The 19,801-nt window shown below is 44.4% G+C and overlaps 2 protein-coding genes across 5 annotated transcripts in view; one reads left to right on the forward strand and one right to left on the reverse strand.

The window, feature by feature from the left end:
• The window catches only part of LOC109881414 (ligand-dependent corepressor), a 59,411-nt gene extending 48,428 nt beyond the window's left edge, over window positions 1-10,983 (forward strand). Inside the window, exons 8-9 of one of the 4 annotated variants that reach the window (XM_031804715.1) lie at window positions 1,285-2,959; window positions 2,990-8,626. In XM_031804715.1, coding sequence (XP_031660575.1) covers window positions 1,285-2,959; window positions 2,990-6,957 — 5,643 coding nt within the window. In that variant the 3' untranslated portion in view covers window positions 6,958-8,626. Of the gene's footprint in view, window positions 1-1,284 lie in introns of all 4 variants that reach the window. The other 3 variants (XM_031804717.1, XM_031804716.1, XM_031804714.1) reach the window with 3 other exon arrangements.
• A 6,475-nt stretch (window positions 10,984-17,458) lies between these two features.
• The window catches only part of LOC109881416 (slit homolog 1 protein-like), a 182,330-nt gene continuing 179,987 nt past the window's right edge, over window positions 17,459-19,801 (reverse strand). Inside the window, exon 36 of the mRNA XM_031805094.1 lies at window positions 17,459-19,233. Within this exon, the coding sequence (XP_031660954.1) occupies window positions 18,995-19,233 (239 nt within the window). The 3' untranslated portion in view covers window positions 17,459-18,994. The remainder of the gene's footprint in view (window positions 19,234-19,801) is intronic.

Below are 19,801 nucleotides of genomic sequence, written 5' to 3' on the forward strand. Positions count from 1 at the left end.
TACCGCACAGCAGAGGAGGTAAATAAGACAGAGGTACTGTAGAGTGATTGTTTTGTCCAGAGCCATGTATATAGAGAGTTGGGTCAACTTTTTGAATACTGTTCTAGTACATAGTATTATTGAAATATTCCCCATGTAATGTTGAGGCGCTAACATGGCGGCCATAGACTGTTGTAGTCATAGCCTCTAGTAATTTAATAGGATCTCTGACATAAACCCTCAGTTTCAGAATGGTACAATAATGGGAGCCGTTTTGGTCATATAGAAGTCCAAACCAGTCTATAGGCTATAGAGGCTTAGGTGATGCATTTCCTGTTTTTACTTATACAGGAAATTAAAGGCATTTAATATTTCAGAAATTGTCACCTGAAAATATTGTTCTATAATTATAAATAGTTTATACAGGTTTTATGACAATTATGCACCAATATTTTGTTTGTCTAAATATCCTCTAAAACTGTTGGCAGTGATTTTATTTTTCTCCCTAAGTTTTCTGAACCTTTTTCTTTATTTTATTTTGTGTTATCGCTGGACTGTAAAAACACTGGCGAATCAGCTCCAAGGAATTTTCATTTTGGAAATGTGTTCTACAGTATGCCTACACATCGTAGAGAGACGTGATCATATACAAATGCAAGCAAGGTTTGAAATGATTATGTTTTAGTCAAATATTATATCTGTTTGGTCTTCTTGCGGGCAATTTGCAGTCTACAAATTATTTGTAATTATGTTCCGGTCCCTTGACCATGCGCTCAAGAAAATATCGTCCCACGGCTGAATCTAGTTGATGATCCCTGCACTAAAATATATGTAAACAGACAATAAATGTCTGGATGTTTGTTTTCTTGGAAGGCTGTGTCTCATTATAAGATCCAATACCAGTACTTGTCGGATGTACAACTTGTCTAAGTCCTGTCATCAACTGATTTCAGCCGATTCACTGCATTGTTTGAATGGAATGTTGGCATATTGGCTGTTAATTTGAAAACATTTGGAATCATTCCACTAAAACTGTCTGGCTAGCTAGCAAAGGTAATGTGCAAATAATATTATCACAGCACTGGCTGACCATGGTTGACCAGCTTCCTTACCAAAATGGATGCCATTTTATACTGTCATAAGGTTAATGTTCATTCTAGTATTCTAATTCCTAAATCTATAGTTGTAGTGTAAATTCAACAATTCCATAAACCTCAATGGCAAAGCTCTATACAGGGCTCTGGATTTGTCTATGTAAAAACTAAACTGAGGTATTGAATAACCCCATGGTGGTTCTTGTTCTAGGTTAAGGCTATATCCTCCTCCAGTACTTCGCTAGCTTCTGCCTCCAAACCCTCTTGGTCTGTGGAGCACGGAGCCCTCCAGGGTCCTAGCCCTGCACCTTGCCTGCAGACCCCAGAGAGGGGGAGGACTGGTCAGAAACTTCCCCTGGCTTCTACTCCAAAAGGATCGACGGAGGGGCAAGAAAGGTTGGTAGCCCCAGAGCAGACTGCTGTGTTACGAAATGTGTCTGGGGCCACTGGGCCGGCCTTGGATCTCCGTAAACCTGGCCCAGGGGAGTCTAAGGCTTTGGCAACACTGTTCAGAAGCGCAGATAACAGTGTGAGTAAACGTCTTAGTGACCATGCTCCGCTAAAGATCAAAATCATGAAGTCCAGCAGCCTGGCTGATGGTAAAAAGCTATCCTGTGTGCTCACCACCTCTCTTCCTGCTGGCGCCGGTACTTTGGAAGAAATGCAGGGCATTTCTGACTCCTCAACCAGAGCAGATACTTACAGTGCTGGACAAGGCTCCTCTGTGAAAAGGCACGATCATGCTGATCGCTCAACAAGACAAAGAGGCTCCATTGAACATACCAAAGACACGCTGGTCAAACAAAGTCCACCTGAAAAGACCCCCAACAACATACCCCCAGTTTCCCCCGGGACAGCCAGGAAGACCATAAAGGGGTCTTCCTATCATCGGCCTAGGGCCACTTCCTCAGTGTGTCGGTTTGTAACCGACCCTGATCTTGGCCACTGCGACATCGTCTACATCGACAAACCAATCACAGAGTGTTTCCGGGAACGGCAGCACCGTCTGCTCCCTCGACGCAACGCCAGGAAAAGCACCCGAGGTCACATGTATGTGGAAGAAATGTGGGAGCTGAAGACTGTCCGTACATTAGCCAAGACGTCTGCCCGCAATGATAGTGGCAACTGTCCCACTCCAATGCCAGAGCCCATCACTCTGGTCACACCTAAACAGGTGCCTGGCAAGCCTGAGGGACTACCTCTTGGGGATATGCCTTTTGTTGGAGGTTTTGTGGAGACTGTCAGTCAGAAAACTCCTTCCGAGCTTCCAGCTGAAAGTGAGGTGGCGGGGGATGTGGAGGCTGCAGCAGCATCAGCCAGTGAGATGGCACTGATCGTTGAGACTAGTCAGACAGACCAGAGTCAGTGCAAAGAGCAGACTGCTCCTTCACAGAGTCCCCCAGTGGATAACGAGCAGAGTACAGGGACGAACTCAGAGCAGCCAAGGCAGAGCCTAGCACCAGAGGATAATCTAGCTCAGACTGTGGTCGAGACACCAGATCAGGATTTAAACAGTATACACAATTACATAGTTTTAAGTGAAAACCCAGAGCAGGTGGTGATGGGGAAAGATGTAAACTTATCACAGGATAAGACATCAGAAGAAGCTGAGCTTGTCCAGGATATGCTGCAGAGTGTGCCAGAGGGCCAGAAAGTTGTCTCTGAAACTCAACAGGAATCTGCATCACTGACCCCTTCCCTGGAGAGCAATGAAGACAAGGAGGTAGTGAGTGTGAGTGCAGTTGACAAAGAGGTAGTGGGTGCAGGTGCAGTTGACAAAGAGGTAGTGGGTGCAGGTGCAGTTGACAAAGAGGTAGTGGGTGCAGGTGCAGTTGACAAAGAGGTAGTGGGTGCAGGTGCAGTTGACAAAGAGGTAGTGGGTGCAGGTGCAGTTGACAAAGAGGTAGTGGGTGCAGGTGCAGTTGACAAAGTGCAGGCCATGCCTCTGGAACCTCAAATTTCAATTGACCAGAAACCGTCTGAGGGCTCTGGAGGAGAAGCAAATGCTGGCATGGAGGTTCCCGCGGAGAGTGAAAGGATAGAGGTGCAGGAAACGGGCGAGGTTGAACCAGACTTGGCTCCTGGCGATGGCGACAATGTGCCTGAAGAGGAAAAGACACATGTTGATTTGTCCTCTAAAAAGGTCAGTAAGGCAGTTGAGAGAGAATTGCCTCTCAGGCGTTCTGAAAAACAGGGTATTCCAGCACGAGTGATTCCTTCAAGGGTGAAGGAAGCTGCAGTGATTGATACAGAGAGTATGATTATATGTGGATATGTGAATGGTAGACCTATTGGACATTCTGACAGATGTTTGCGTGAACGGCCAGCCAGAACCACCCCAGAGTCTACTCCTACTAAGACTAAACGCCCCACTAAGGCGTCTCTGAAACAGACTGAGAACCCTTCTGAGAACGCGGCTGAGATTCCACAAGTCTCACCTGAGACTCCTCTCACCCCGATCCCTGCTGGGGAAAGCGTCAAAAGCCCTTCGTCGAAGCGCCTCACCAAGGCCTCCCTGAAACAATCTGAGAAATATTCTGAGAACATGCCAGAGGTTCCTCAAGTCTCACTCCCTTCAGCCGAAGTGATCAAAAGCCCTGTGTCCAAACGGCCCAAAAGAACCCCTAAAGCTAAAATCACTCAGAACCTGCCTGACACACAGACCCCTGCTGAAGCAAGCCAGAACATGTCTGACTCAAGGACCCCTATTGCCCCTATAACAGCAAGCCAGAGCATTCCTGACACTCCTCAAGTCCCAGACACACCAGTCAACTCCTCCAGGAGACCTGAGTCCAGACAACCCCTCAGATCTGCCAGACTGCAACAGGCAGCAGCTGTTGCCTCCCCTCTCGTCCCTGACGCCTCCCCTCTCGTCCCTGACGCCTCCCCTCTCGTCCCTGACGCCTCCCCTCTCGTCCCTGACGCCTCCCCTCTCGTCCCTGACGCCTCCCCTCTCGTCCCTGACGCCTCCCCTCTCGTCCCTGACGCCTCCCCTCTCGTCCATGACGCCTCCCCTCTCGTCCCTGACGCCTCCCCTTTCGACCCTGACGCCTCCCCTCTCGTCCCTGACGCCTCCCCTCTCGTCCCTGACGCCTCCCCTCTCGTCCCTGACGCCTCCCCTCTCGTCCCTGACGCCTCCCCTCTCGTCCCTGACGCCTCCCCTCTCGTCCCTGACGCCTCCCCTCTCGTCCCTGACGCCTCCCCTCTCGTCCCTGACGCCTCCCCTCTCGTCCCTGACGCCTCCCCTCTCGTCCCTGTCGCCTCCCCTCTCGTCCCTGACGCCGTCCCTGACGCCTCCCCTCTCGTCCCTGACGCCTCCCCTCTCGTCCCTGACGCCTCCCGTCTCGTCCCTGACGCCCCCCTTTTCGTCCCTGACGCCTCCCCTTCTGTTGAAGGGGCTGTTACTTTCATTGTTGCCCCAGAACCGTCTACCTCCCTCACACTCCCCTCCACTGAGCTCAACCCTCCCCTCCCCATTGCCTATCCTCTTCTTCCTATTGTCTCCCATCTCTTCCCTTCATCTCATCAAAACAGTGCAGTCACCCAGAGCTCTGCAGAGCTGAAAGTTCAAAAAGCTCAGCCAGCTCCAAATGCCAAACCCAGCGAGACAGAGAAAACAGCAGAGGAAACTAGAGTGCAAACTAGACCGAAGCTCAGGTCGTCAATGATGGTAGCAAAGGAAGTTGAAATTGTTGAGAGTCAGCAAGTTAGCAGTGAGGATTCTGCTCTCACAGAGGGTACAAGCATTAAAAAGAGTGAGGCCCACACACAAAGTAGTCCACTAAGAAGCAAAAGAACTCTCAAAAAGGATGGAGAATCAAGAAAATTGACTTTGCTGAAAAACTCAGAGGAACCTACTTTGCTGAAGAAGGCAGAGGCACCAACTTTAATGGATGACAAAACTTCATCTGAATGTTCCAGTAGGTCTTCCGTCAGCAGTGCTTCAGACAAACCTGGGCGAATGCCATTGAGGAGTGAGAGTAGTAAAACGGACGTGGCCAGCCAGTCCATTACCCTGGCAACCCCACCGACCCCAGTGGAGAACAGAAAGTCAGCTTTGAGAGTCCAGAGGTCGCCCACACCCTCGACCAGTGCTCCAACCACAGCTGAGAAATGGAGTGAAGTGGCATCTCCCATTAGGCTGAAATCCCCAGTGAGACTCCCATCACCAATCAGGTTCAAACCAGAGAGGATCATCAAGTCTCCATTGAGGGAATCACCTTTGCTGGACAGTTCCCCTCTGCCTTCCAGCTCAGTCACTCCTCTCCTGCTGCCCAAGCTGGAGCTTCCTGTACAGACTCGACACAAGTTCCTGGAGTTACTGGATGTAGTGGAAAACCAACAGAAAATCTCCTCTCTGAACACCAGGTTCGATAAGATGCAAAGAGGCTGGGTCCAGATGGACAAAGAGGGACATCCAACGCCAAGACACAAAAATAAGGCAGACAGACAGGCAGCGATATGGAAGAGTAAGCGCAGGGTTCGCAAGCCCAAGTCTTCGGATCATCAGAGGTACTCGCTAGTTCAAATGCTTTTCAAGAACGATTTGGACCTAGCCAGCATTTGCCACTGGTACATGGAGTCAACAGAAACCCAATCGCTGGTCATCGTAAAGAAGGTGAACACACGTCTTCCCTCTGAGACCCAGCTGCTCTTCCCCGGTATGTCCCAAAGGCCATCTCAAGGGGTTTTCCCTAGCCTTCAAGCCGAGCGCTTGAAGAAACACTTGAAGAAGTTTGCCATGGCTTCCCCTGTGAAGAGCAACCCTAAGAGTCAGAAGCTGATTGCTAAAGCCCTGGAGCAGGAGGTCAGTACAAGTATGCCCAAAGGGAAGGAAAAGAGAGAGCTGACTACAGCCACCCGGATCTCCACCAAAGCCTATGTTTCCTCTACAGAGGCACAGGTACAACCAGCCGACGGCCAGAAGGCCTCAGCGAAGGCCAAGAACCCAGCCAGCGCCCGGATCCTGAGGAAGTACTCCAATATAAGGGAGAAGATGCAAGGTCAACAGAGCTCCAAGAATCCGAAAGGGGCCCCAAGAAAAGAGCTTGAAGTTTCCAAAGTCAAACCCTCAAAGAAAAAATTGGCAAAACCGTCAAAATTGAAACCGGCCATTGCCCAGAGGCAGAAATTATCCGTTTCTGGTGATAAAAGTGTAAAGGAGACAAGTGTAGTAAAAACAGAGCGAGCACAGCCATCTCCTAGTAGAAAGCCTCCAGTAAAAGCTGCTGTCCTGGAGAGATCAGTCAAGATCAGCAGAAGCAGTAGAACCTTAAGAGATCTCAGTAGGAAAGAGAGTGCATCACCACAGAGGTCTCCCCAAAGAGTAATGACTCCAAAAGCACAGAAAAACACCCCTGCTCCTGCCACCGTCCCCAAGACGGACTTTAACAAGCAGCAGGTTGGAGCAGAGAAGGCAGTGGTGGATAAGACTATGGCAACAAAAGGTCAAACAAAGAGACCCTCTCAAAGTAGAGTCTTTGAGACTAAAGTCACTGAAAGTAAAGGTACTGAGCGCAATGGCGCTGAAAGTGCTGCAGAGACTCCTCAACAGAACATGGATGTCAAAACACCAGGTTCTCCTGACCAGGTTCTCACTAGGTCACAGAGGAAGATGGAGGCCACTCCACCCCCCTCCATCCCTCAGAGTGCAAGCCCTAAGCCTGCCACTAAGAAAGCAAATGAACCTGCTCAGAGTGGAACTCCTAAGGGTGCCACAAAGAGAGCTCTGGAGCCTACACATACTGTTAGTACAAGCCCTAAGCCTGCCATAAAGAGAGCCAGTGAACCTGCTCAGAGCGGAACTCCTAAAGGTGCCACAAAGAGAAGCCAGGAGAGCCCACAGACTCCAGCCAAGCGCACCAGGACATCCCTACAGAAATAAAGCTTGTGTGCAGACATGGACTGTAACAGCCAATCTGACCACATTTAGTTGTTTTGTTTTTTCTGGAATATAATAGAAAGGACTGGTATTATCTATTTTTGTGTGTACTTCCCAAGCGGTGTTGGTAAATGATCGTTTGGAAGGAGATCGACATGCTGAAGAAAGAGGAAAAATAGTGCTTTTGTCTTGTTTAGTGTTGTCTAACTGGCCTGGAGATGTATCTTATTATAAGGGTATATCTGCATTGTAAACATGTAAGCCATTTTATTTAGGGGTTTGATGCAGAGCTGATTAGTTATTCAGACTACAGCATGCCAGGTCCTCCTCCTTTGTTTGTCCAAGTTTTTTTATATCCCATAGTGTCTATTCCACGGTTTGAAAAATAGGGAGGTTTACTGGCATGAAAACATCAGCACCATGTTGCTACGAAATAAATGATGATGTTCTCTGACTGTAGCACAGCTCAGGTTTCACTGAACATTCTCTTGGAACTATAGCCTATATTCATCAATGTCTCCCGCCCATCTCGCAATCAAGGAGTTTGTGATCAGGTGCCTTATTTATCAGATGTAGAGTAATGCGTTGACAACAGGTGAAGACTCAGTGCTCTGGCCATTGCACAGACACATGTACTGTAGGAAGAGTGAGAAAGGGAGCTTTCTAGATATGGATTTGGTGCAGGTCAGCGCACGTTGTCATGTTGGGGTCCTTCACAGGTTAAACTCTTCTCCGGTTATCTTGTAGATCTGGTCATTTGTTCAAGACCTGCACCATATTTGTGGATTTGTGCGTCTTAATGCACAACTTCCCTCCATGTGTTCAGCCCTCCATGTTCCCGAGTCTCCTCCGTCTTCCTGCTATAAAAACCACCATCATGGGTTCTCTTTTAATGTCTTTTTGTTTTTAGATCCTGGGGATATTTCTTTTCAGAGATGTAGCCTTATAACTGATGTTATGGTAGCTTTGTTTAACTTACAAATACTGTCCGAGTTAACAGAGGGTTTTTTTTCCGTTGCAATGCGTGTGAGATATTTACACCTGCCTTGTTATGTTGTAACTCTGATCCAGTCCTTCTTGTCTTATTTGATTCCCGTTAAAGTTGAATGGTCTGGTGTGGTCATTACCTGCTTATTGCTGTAGCTGCCTGTAGCATTTACATTTAGCAAAATTCTTGTTGAGCCTTTTCACCTTGTTTTTTTTTCTTCTGAACTAGCATTTGTTTCTGAAACTTCTTTAACTAAGACTATGCATGCACGTTACCATGGCATTCTGTGTGCTGAACTGTATGAGCATTAACAACTGAAGATATGGACCCTTGGAAGACGTGTCATTGGTCAGCTATTTTGGAAGGGGGTTTGCTGTTTGAGAGCAGATACCAGGGATGACGCTACATGGAGCCACACGTTGTATCTAATGTTGGCTGTATATGTTTTTCCTGTACTTTATGGTAGTTTGCCTTTTATTTGTACAATATTGCCGTATACTGACTCCTGTTGGCCATATGAGAACTGTTTAAGAAAATGCTTCACCTTTTCATATCTTTGTATGATCAGTAAGTATTATACTGAACAAGAATATAAACGCAACATGCAACCATTTCACAGATTTGACTGAGTTTACAGTTCATATAAGGACATTTAAATAAATACATTGAAACAAATTTGTGCACAAAATTAGAGAAATATGCTTTTAGTGCATATGGAAACATTCTGGGATCTTTTATTTCAGTTCATGAAACATGGGACCAACTCTTTACATATTGCGTTCATATTTTTTTCAGTATATACTACCGGTCAAAAGCTTTAGAACACCTACTCATTCAAGGGTTTTTCTTTATTTGTACTATTTTCTACATTGTAAAATAATAGTGAAGACATCAAAACTATGAAATAACACACATGGAATCATGTAGTAACCAAAAGTGTTAAACAAATCAAAATATATTTTATATTTGAGATTCTTCATATAGCTACCATTTGCACACTCTTGGCATTCTCTCAACCAGCATCACCTGGAATGTTTTTCCAACAGTCTTGAAGGAGTTCCCACATATGCTGAGCACTTGTTGGCTGCTTTTCTTTCACTCTGCGGTCCAACTAATCCCAAACCATCTCAATTGGGGTGAGGTCAGGTGATTCTGGAGGCCAGGTCATCTGATGCAGCGCACCATCACTCTCCTTCTTGGTAAAATAGGCCTTACACAGCCTGTAGGTGTGTTGGGTCATTGTCCTGTTGAAAAACAAATGATAGTCCCACTAAGCCCAAACCAGATGGGATGGCGTATTGCTGCAGAATGCTGTGGTAGCCATGCTGGTTAAGTGTGCCTTGAGTTCTAAATAAATCACAGACCTTGTCACCTGCAAAGCACCATCTCACCACCTCCTCCATGATTCATGGTGGGAAATACACATTCTGAGATCATCTGTTCACTCACAAAGATACAGCTGTTGGAACCAAACATCTCCAAAGGACAGATTTCCACCGGTCTAATGTCCATTGCTCGTGTTTCTTGGCCCAAGCAAGTCTTCTTCTTATTGGTGTCCTTTAGTAGTAGTTTCATTGCAGCAATTTGACCATGAAGGCCTGATACACACAGTCTCCTCTGAACAGTTGGTGTTGAGATGTGTCTGTTACTTGAGCTCTGTGAAACATTTATTTGGGCTGCAATTTCTGACGCTGGTAACTCTGGGTCTTCCATTCCTGTGGCGCTCCTCATGAGAGCCAGTTTCATCATAGAGCTTGATTGTTTTTGCGACTGCATTTGAAGAAACTTTCAAAGTCCTTGCAATTTTCCGTTTTGACTGACCTTCATATCTTAAAGTAATGATGGACTGTCATTTCTCTTTTCTTATTTGAGCTGTTCTTGCCATAATATGGACTCTTTTGCCATAATATGGACTCTTTTACCAAATAGGGCTATCTTCTGTATACCCACCCTACCTTTTCACAACACTACTCACACGCATTAAGAAGGAAAGAAAATCCACAAATGAACCTTTAAGAAGACACACCTGTTAATTTAGGTGCATTCCAGGTGACTACCTCATGAAGCTGGTTGAGAGAATGCCTAAATTGTTCGAAGCTATCATCAAGGCAAATGTTGGCTATTTGAAGAATCTCCAATATAAAATATATTTTGATTTGTTTAACACTTTTTTGGTTACTGCATGATTCCATATGTGTTATTTCATATGATGTCTTCACTATTATTCTACAATGTAGAAAATAGTAAAAAGAAAGAAAAACCCTTGAAATGAGTAGGTGTTCTAAACCGTTTGACTGATAGTGTTTATCCCACTGTTATAGAAATGGCTTGTCTGCCATGTATTATTTGTAGTTGTCAAATTGTGTTGATATTTTGCTTCAGGAAGATGTTCTCTTGGTGCGACGCTTCTGTACTTCAGCAATAGTTTGACCTCCATTTGTCTACGTCAATAGAAAGAAGACACATTTTTAGCACAGTGTTATTTTTATCATGGTTATTTCACGTATTCATCATTTGTAAATGCAAAAAGGTATAATTCATGTTTTATATTGTTATTTAAGAAATCCCTATAGGTAAATACATACAGTAGACCTAAATTAAGCAACCCACCAAATATCAAACTTGAACATGTTTTATTCTTCTTTACTGTGGATATTTATAGTTTTTGATTTTGTATATTGGAAAATAAATAACTGATTTATGTGTTAATCCCAATAATGAGACGTCTTAAGGTGATGACGCTGTATTTTTGCTGGACTCGATAAAAAGGTGTTTGAGTTGTATATTTGGTTTCATGCTTCGTTTGTCCATCTCCAGTGGTTAGCTTTCACTAATCTACTGTCAAGCATTTATAGGTAGAACTAAAACAACTGTATTCCTCACTTTGATCTTATAAAATATCATTCTCATATGTTCATACCGTCCTGGAATTACAAGTCAAATTGCACTCTACTCATCCTCATTGTGCCTTCAGAAAGTATTCACACCCCTTGACTTTTTACCACATTGTTTCAAGTTGAATTAAAAACGGATTACAATTAGATGTTTGTGTCATTGGCCTGAACATAATATCCTATAATGTCAGTGGAATTGTTTTTAGAGTTATTCGTTTGTATTAATTAGAAATGAAAATCTTATGTCTCAAGTCAATAAGTATTCAACCCCTTTGTTATGGCAAGCCTAAATAAGTTCAGGAGTACAAAACTGTGTGCAATAGTGTTCAATCTGATTTTTTTTAAAGGACTACCTTATCTCTGTACCCCACACATACATTATCTTCTAGGTCCCTCAGTCGAGCACTGAATTTCAACCACAAAGACCAGGGAGGTTTTTCAATGCCTCGCAAAGGGCACCTATTGGTAGACAGGTATGTTATTTATGCAGACGTTGAATATCTCTTTGATGGTGAAGTTATCAATTACACTTTGGACGGTGTATTAATGATGGATCAACAATACCAACCTAAATGACAGAGTGAAAAGGACGCCTGTACAGAATAAAAACATTCAGAATCATGCATCCTGATTGCAATAAGACACTACAGTAAAACTGCAATATGTGGGAGAGAAATTAACTTCATGTCCACATCACTGAGTACCACTCTTCATATTTTCAATCATGGTGGTGGCTGCATCATGTTATGGGTATTCTTGTCATCGGCAAGGACTTTTTTTTGTAAAAAAATAAACAGAATAGAGAGAAGCAAAATCCTGGAGGAGAAGCTGGTTGTCTGATTTCCAACAGACACTGGGAGACATTCACCGTTCAGCAGGACAATAACCTAAAACGTATGACCAAATCTACACGGGTTGATTACCAAGACAACATTTAATCTTCCTAAATGGCCTAGTTAAAAGTTTTGAGTTAAAACTGTACTTGAAACTTCACAGAGCTTGAAGAATTTAAATAATTATGTGCAAATATTGTCCAATCCAGCTTTGCAAAGCTCTTAGACTTACCTAGAAAGACTCACAGCTGTAATCGCTGCCAAAGGTGATTCTAACATGTATTGACTCAGGGGCGTGAATACTTAAGTAAATGAGATACTGTACATTTGCAAAGGTTTCTAAAAAACATTCGGAAAGTATTCAGACCCCTTCAACATTTTGTTACAGCCTGAATTGAAACTGGATACCTCCTCAATCTACACACAATACCCCATAATGACAAAGCAAAAACAGGTCTTTTGGAACATTTTGCTAATTTATAAAAAAAAAAATTGGGGCAAAATATCATATTTACTTAAGTATTCAGACCCTTTACTTAGTACTTTGTTGAAGCACCTTTGGCAGTGATTACAGTCTCAAGTCTTTTTGGTTATGACGCTACAAGCTTGGCACACCTGTATTTGAGTTCTCCCATTCTTCTCTGCAGATCCTCTCAAGTTCTGTCAGGTTGGATGGGGTTCAAGTCCAGTTCAGGTCTCTCCAGAGATGTCCAGGCTCTGGCTGGGCCACTCAAGGACATTCAGAGACTGCATTGTCTTGGCTGTGTGCTTAGGGTCATTGTCCTGTTGGAAGGTGAACCTTCAACCCAGTCTGAGGTCCTGAACGCTCTGGAGCAGGTTTTCATCAAGGATCTCTGTACTTTGCTCCGTTCATCTTTGATTCGATCCCGACTAGCCTCCCAGTCCCTGCCGCTGAAAAACTCCCCACAGCATGATGCTGCCACCACCGTGCTTCACCGTAGGGATGGTGCCAGGTTTCCTCCAGACGTGATGCTTGGCATTCAGGCCAAGGAGTTAAATCTTGGTTTCATCAGATCAGAGAATCTGGTTTCTCATGGTCTGAGAGTCTTTAGGTGCCTTTTGGCAAACTCCAAGTGTGCTGTCATCTGCCTTTTGCAGAGGTGTAGTTTCCGTCTGGCCACTCTACCATAAAGGCCTGATTGGTGAAGTGCTGCAGAAGTGTTAGTCCTTCTGGAAGGTTCTCCCATCTCTACAGAGGAACTCTAGAGCTCTGTCAGAGTGACCATCAGGTTCTTGATCACCTCCCTGACCAAGGCCCTTCTCCCCTGATTACTCAGTTTGGCCTGGAGGCCAGCTCTAGATAAAGTCTTGGTGGTTCCAAACTTCTTCAATTTAAGAATGATGGAGGCCACTGTGTTCTTGGAGACCTTCAGTGCTGCAGAAAATGTTTTATACCCTTCCCTAAATCGGTGCTTCGAAAAACAATCCTGTCTCAGAGCTCTATGGACAATTCTTTCGACCTCATGGCTTGATTTTTGCTCTGCCAACTATGGGACCTTCATATAGACCGGTGTGTGCCTTTCCAAATCATATCCAATCAATTGAATTGACCACAAGGGCTCAAATCAAGTTGATGTCAAGGGATCTGAATACTTCCTGAAAGGCACTGTACATGCTTTAAAATACAAATTTTAAACATATTCAAGCTCAGGTCACTCAAACTGATTTTGAACTCTGTCGACCCCCCCCCCCCCTCTCCTCAACCTTATCACACACACAAGATCCATTCAAACCAATGAAGGGACACGTTAGAGTCCATGTTAAAAGTACACACATTAAAGTTTAATGAATGAAAAGTGGAGGAGTAAACATTTTGTCAGTGGCAATAGATAAGATAGACACTACATACATTCAGCATCACTGGGACTTCCAGTTAAATCCCACCATCACACCTGCGATGGAACACAACTAAAGTACCACATCTGTAGGAAATACACTGCTCAAAAAAATAAAGGGAACACTTAAACAACACAATGTAACGCCAAGTCAATCACACTTCTGTGAAATCAAACTGTCCACTTAGGAAGCAACACTGATTGACAATAAATTGCACACGCTGTTGTGCAAATGGAATAGACAGCAGGTGGAAATTATAGGCAATTAGCAAGACACCCCCAATAAAGGAGTGGTTCTGCAGGTGGTGACCACAGACCACTTCTCAGTTCCTATGCTTCCTGGCTGATGTTTTGGTCACTTTTGAATGCTGGCGGTGCTTTCACTCTAGTGGTAGCATGAGACGGAGTCTACAACCCACACAAGTTGCTCAGGTAGTGCAGCTCATCCAGGATGGAACATCAATGCGAGCTGTGGAAGGAAGGTTTGCTGTGTCTGTCAGCGTAGTGTCCAGAGCATGGAGCCGCTACCAGGAGACAGGCCAGTACATCAGGAGACGTGGAGGAGGCCGTAGGAGGGCAACAACCCAGCAGCAGGACCGCTACCTCTGCCTTTGTGCAAGGAGGAGCAGGAGAAGCACTGCCAGAGCCCTGCAAAATGACCTCCAGCAGGCCACAAATGTGCATGTGTCTGCTCAAACGGTCAGAAACAGACTCCATGAGGGTGGTATGAGGGCACGACATCCACAGGTGGGCGTTGTGCTTACAGCCCAACACCGTGCAGGACGTTTGGCATTTGCCAGAGAACACCAAGATTGGCAAATTCGCCACTGGCGCCCTGTGCTCTTCACAGATGAAAGCAGGTTCACACTGAGCACATGTGACAGACGTGACAGTCTGGAGACTCTGTGGAGAACATTCTGCTGCCTGCAACATCCTCCAGCATGACCGGTTTGGGAGGTGGGTCAGTCATGGTGTGGGGTGGCATTTCTTTAGGGGGCCGCACAGCCCTCCATGTGCTCGCCAGAGGTAGCCTGACTGCCATTAGGTACCGCGATGAGATCCTCAGACCCCTTGTGAGACCATATGCTGGTGCGGTTGGCCCTGGGTTCCTCCTAATGCAAGACAATGCTAGACCTCATGTGGCTGGAGTGTGTCAGCAGTTCCTGCAAGAGGAAGGCATTGATGCTATAGACTGGCCTGCCCGTTCCCCAGACCTGATTCCAATTGAGCACATCTGGGACATCATGTCTTGCTCCATCCACCAACGCCACGTTGCACCACAGACTGTCCAGGAGTTGGCGGATGCTTTAGTCCAGGTCTGGGAGGATTTCCCTCAGGAGACCATCCGCCACCTCATCAGGACCATGCCCAGGCGTTGTAGGGAGGTCATACAGGCACGTGGAGGCCACACACACTACTGAGCCTGATTTTGACTTATTTTAAGGACATTACATCAAAGTTGGATCAGCCTGTAGTGTGGTTTTCCACTTTAATTTTGAGTGTGACTCCAAATCCAGACCACCATGGGTTGATAAATTTGATTTCCATTGATCATTTTTATGTGATTTTGTTGTCAGCACATTCAACTATGTAAAGAAAAAAGTATTTAATAAGAATATTTCATTCATTCAGATCTAGGATGTGTTATTTTAGTGATCCCTTTATTTTTTTGAGCAGTGTAGTTTTTGTGATCATTTTAGTTGTTGCACAAGTTCAATACAACAGAGAGTGTCTTTCACAATGAAATGATACTGAGAACAGTCCTCTGTCCATGTATGGTGGTTGAGTCTTTAAGGGTTTCACACTAGACCAAAAGGATCGGGCTGAATTTCAACGATCCATATCCATATTTGTGAAAGTCCTTTTTCTGAGAAGTGTGATGAACTGATTTTGAAACCTAGGAGGGATAGAGCTAAATGTTTAGCTAAAGGATGAGAAGACACTTCATCAATATCATACAATGTGGACACGTTAGGAAAACCTCAGGGGTAAACAAGACTAAGGGCTCTATTCAATCAGATCTGCTTTAGCTGACATTGAAGAACGGTTGTTTTGGTGGTGTCGGAGGTGGAATTGCATTAGAGCTGTCAAATCCACAAGCAGCTCCTGGCGTGTTACCTAAAGTGGACATTGTCATAGAGTACCACAGTATGAGTCTTAATACCCATAAATCGTAGCGGTCAAACAAGGAAGTGGTTCCAATCGTTTTCCCACCATTCATTTTTCCCATAGGGGAGTTTAGAAACACTTCAAATAAGGGCTGTGTTTTGTGTAAACTTGCCCTGTACATCTCTGTAGGACATGGTGACTTTTATCAATATATTCAGCTGTATTTACCCCCCCGCCCCCCCCCCCAAAAAAAAAGAAATGCTAATGTGGCTATCACAAGGAACTACAAATGCCATGATCTGGATGAGCCTGCCAAGTCGAGGCAAAGGTAAGGATCTATGGATTTACTGTCTATTGTTAGCTAAATTGAGTAATTAATGAATGGGCTACATTTCTTTAAAATTAGAATTCTGTGAACTGTCTTGTGCTCAATGCCTGTTAGTAAAGGTGTCAAACAGAGATGACGTGCAGGAGCTTGCAGGGATTTGTAGTCTTGCATGATGTCTACTTTGATGCTAATTAGCATTTTGATCTTGAGAGTAAATAGAGACTAATATATTGATAAAATTAACCTTGTCCTAGAGAGATGAACATGGTTGTCAAAACGTCACTCCATGGTACTGTATGCCTACACGAAACACAGACCTTATTTTAAGTGCTTTGAAAATTCCCTATGCGAAAAACTATTGGAATTATTTCCCTGTTTGACCGCTAGGTTTTATGGGTATTATGACACCTCCACTGTAGGGCTCTATTGGCCGCACGGAGTCGCATTAAGAGAAATCCCATGCAGCCTTGTTTACAAGTTCGAACATTGGAATGTGATATATAATCTACACCTCGATTAGGCTGAGAGAAATTCTAACTTAGTTGAATGATTTTCAATAATTTCTATAAAGCCTACACTACTCCACAGTCCTGTAGGCCTCCATCCTACTCCACAGTCCTGTAGGCCTCTATCCTACTCCACAGTCCTGTAGGTCTCCCACTTCTAAAACACAGAGGATGTGATGTACCTTTTATAATGGGAACTAAACAGGATAACGGCTGAACCCCTTCAGGAGTGAGCTCAGTTAATATTTATCTATAAACATTCAGGTTGGACTATTCTACACTACAACTGGCACCTTCTTTCATCTCTGTAGCTTGTTCTATAGCCTGTCATAGTATAGAGATTTAACTGTACATGTAAAAATGGACAAAACACTGTGGATCCAATTGTAGATGTACAGAAAGATGGTAGGTCTACAGTTTGCTGTCATTCAACCCATGCCCCCACCACAGTACAATGGTAAGATGGCAGCATCAATAGTGCTTAATGCAGGTAAAATGTAGACTCCATCTTTATGCACATCCACAATAAGTAAGTTTCCTACAGCAGATAAGTTTCAGTCAACGGTGACTGTTTCACTTGAATCTTATAATTACTTCTATCTACGACGGAAAATGTCCCCAATTTAAAATGACAGAAATTCAACCGAACACTTCAACAAAATCAACACGATGATCAAAACCCTTTCACTATATTTCTGAGTATGGCAAATAGAGGACAATGTATTTCAGAGCAGGAGGGGCATCTCTCTCATTTGCATGTTAACTCCACCCACTCGGGCCCAACAGACCATGAGGAATCTGTCTGAGCCAGAGGGTTCAAGCTCTGTCACAAATACCTTCCAGCTTTTCTTTTTGTTACACTAGTTTTTATTGTAACTTTGTATTCCTTTTTTTTCCAATAATTTTTAAAAATCTGCAACAATTATTATGCCTTTTATACTCTACAGGAAAAAGTCTTAAGAGAAAATAAATAAAACAAAACAGCAGACAGACTTTTAAATGAATTACATGTCATATTCACATGGAAGACAACACATACAATATTAAACGTGTTTTTACATAAATACTGCCTCCTATAAAACAAGGCCAACCATTCGCTACCTTGTTTTGGACAATTACAAACGAGCTTGTTTGAGCAATTGAAATAAACAAATGAAAACAGCTATGGAACCAATCAAATGCCGTCCTGCCCGTTCCATTGGAAGCTTCCACAAAACACAGATGTACTCTTTAACATATAAAAATACTATACCAAAATGAAATACAAATATATATATATATTAGAATCTGTTAGGCATTTTTGTATAAAGAGAGGGCTAAAGGAGTTATGTTGTTTTCTGATGTAACCTATAATGCAAAACAAATCATTGAAATTAGACATAACAAAACAAACAAAGAATTATACTGTGCACCTTTGTTCTGTAATAATATACATCATGATAAGAAAAAGCTCTACATAATCATTTGCAAACGTCTTGCATGCAACAGTTTAATACTGAAGGCATTGAGGGGCCTAATCATCCTGCTCAAAGGGGGGAGGGCTTATGCAAATAATCCGGAGGCAATGCATGCTGGGAGATGGGTCTCCAACGGGCACTGCCTGCTCCAGATGGGGTTATAGCTTATAGCCTACAGTAGGGAAATGGAGAGTCAACCTGAATCACAATGTGTATTGCTTCTAATGAAATGACCTTTCTGCTCAGACAGAAAATGTGTGTTTGTGTGTGTTTCTTTCTGCTCAGACAAGGCCTTTCTCTACTGTGTGGGTGGGTGTATGTGTATGTATGTGCACTGTGAAGGGCACTGACTTTCAGTGCAGTAGTGTTATAAATAAGGAAAATAATGGACATATCTTGTTCTAAAGACTCCAGGAGTCAAATAAGCTTCGGACTAGACCAGCTATAGCCCGACCTAGCCCTAGCTCTGCTCAGCCCATCACAGCTCAACTGCAATCCGGCCCAGCCCAGCTAAGCCTGACTTTATTTGGCTTATACCAGCCCAGCCCAGCGGCTCAGCTCCAGCCCAACTCCAGCCCTTGCCTAACCAAACTCAACTCCAGCCCAACCCCAGTCTCCTCCCTCTCTTTCAATATCTCTGTACCTCTTCCCTCTTGCCACCCTGACCAGGCCAGACACTACATTACACACACTGCCATCAGGAAGAAAAGATGAGAGATGGTGCTGAGGCTATCTGGGACCTAATGGATGATGTCCAAGAGGCCAGAGGTTGAGACCATGTGTGTATGAGGGGTTGGTTGAGTCCTTGCTCTGAATGCAACACCTTTCACATCTTTAGAACCCTTTGGAAACAATGTTGCAGATACAATGGTTTGGTTGTTGTGTTTCCTCTGTGTTTCTGTGCGTCACACACCCAAAGAAAGAGGAGGTAATGTCCTATTTTATAAAGATTGCTGTCCATAATACATAGCGGTTTTTATATACATTTCTTTATACTATTTCTCTTATTTCTTCTTCTCTCTGTGGTGCGTTCGGGGGCGGTGGCAATAGCAGGTTTGTGTGAAGCGTGCTACATACAGCCCACGCAGCCACACTTGATGGTCTTCTCTACTTCCTCGCTGAATGATCTTCCGTCGCTGCACTCAAAGGTGTATTTCCGACGTTTCATTCGCTGGCTGGCGCAGCAGGCACCCGTGTCGCAGGCGCCGGAGCACTCTACCCAGGAGACCATGCGTGTGGTCTGGCAGATGGTGTATCCACGCTGCACCTGGTAGAAGTCCCTCACAGGCTCCCCTCGACACTCTGACTCTGTAGGGAAGGAAAGATAGAGACACTCTGACTCTGTAGGGGAGGAAAGATAGAGACACTCTGACTCTGTAGGGGAGGAAAGATAGAGACACTGACTCTGTAGGGGAGGAAAGATATAGACACTGACTCTGTAGGAGAGGAAAGATAGAGACACTGACTCTGTAGGGGAGGAAAGATAGAGACACTGACTCTGTAGGGGAGGAAAGATAGAGACACTGAATCTGTAGGCGAGGAAAGATATAGACTGACTCTGTAGGCGAGGAAAGATAGAGACACTGACTCTGTAGGGGAGGAAAGATATAGACACTGACTCTGTAGGGGAGGAAAGATATAGACACTGACTCTGTAGGGGAGGAAAGATAGAGACACTGACTCTGTAGGAGAGGAAAGATATAGACACTGACTCTAGGCGAGGAAAGAGAGACACTGACTCTGTAGGGGAGGAAAGATATAGACACTGACTCTGTAGGGGAGGAAAGATAGAGACACTGACTCTGTAGGAGAGGAAAGATATAGACACTGACTCTAGGCGAGGAAAGAGAGACACTGACTCTGTAGGGGAGGAAAG

This window comes from Oncorhynchus kisutch, linkage group LG25 (assembly GCF_002021735.2).
Source record: "Oncorhynchus kisutch isolate 150728-3 linkage group LG25, Okis_V2, whole genome shotgun sequence".
Classification (NCBI taxonomy): domain Eukaryota; kingdom Metazoa; phylum Chordata; class Actinopteri; order Salmoniformes; family Salmonidae; genus Oncorhynchus; species Oncorhynchus kisutch.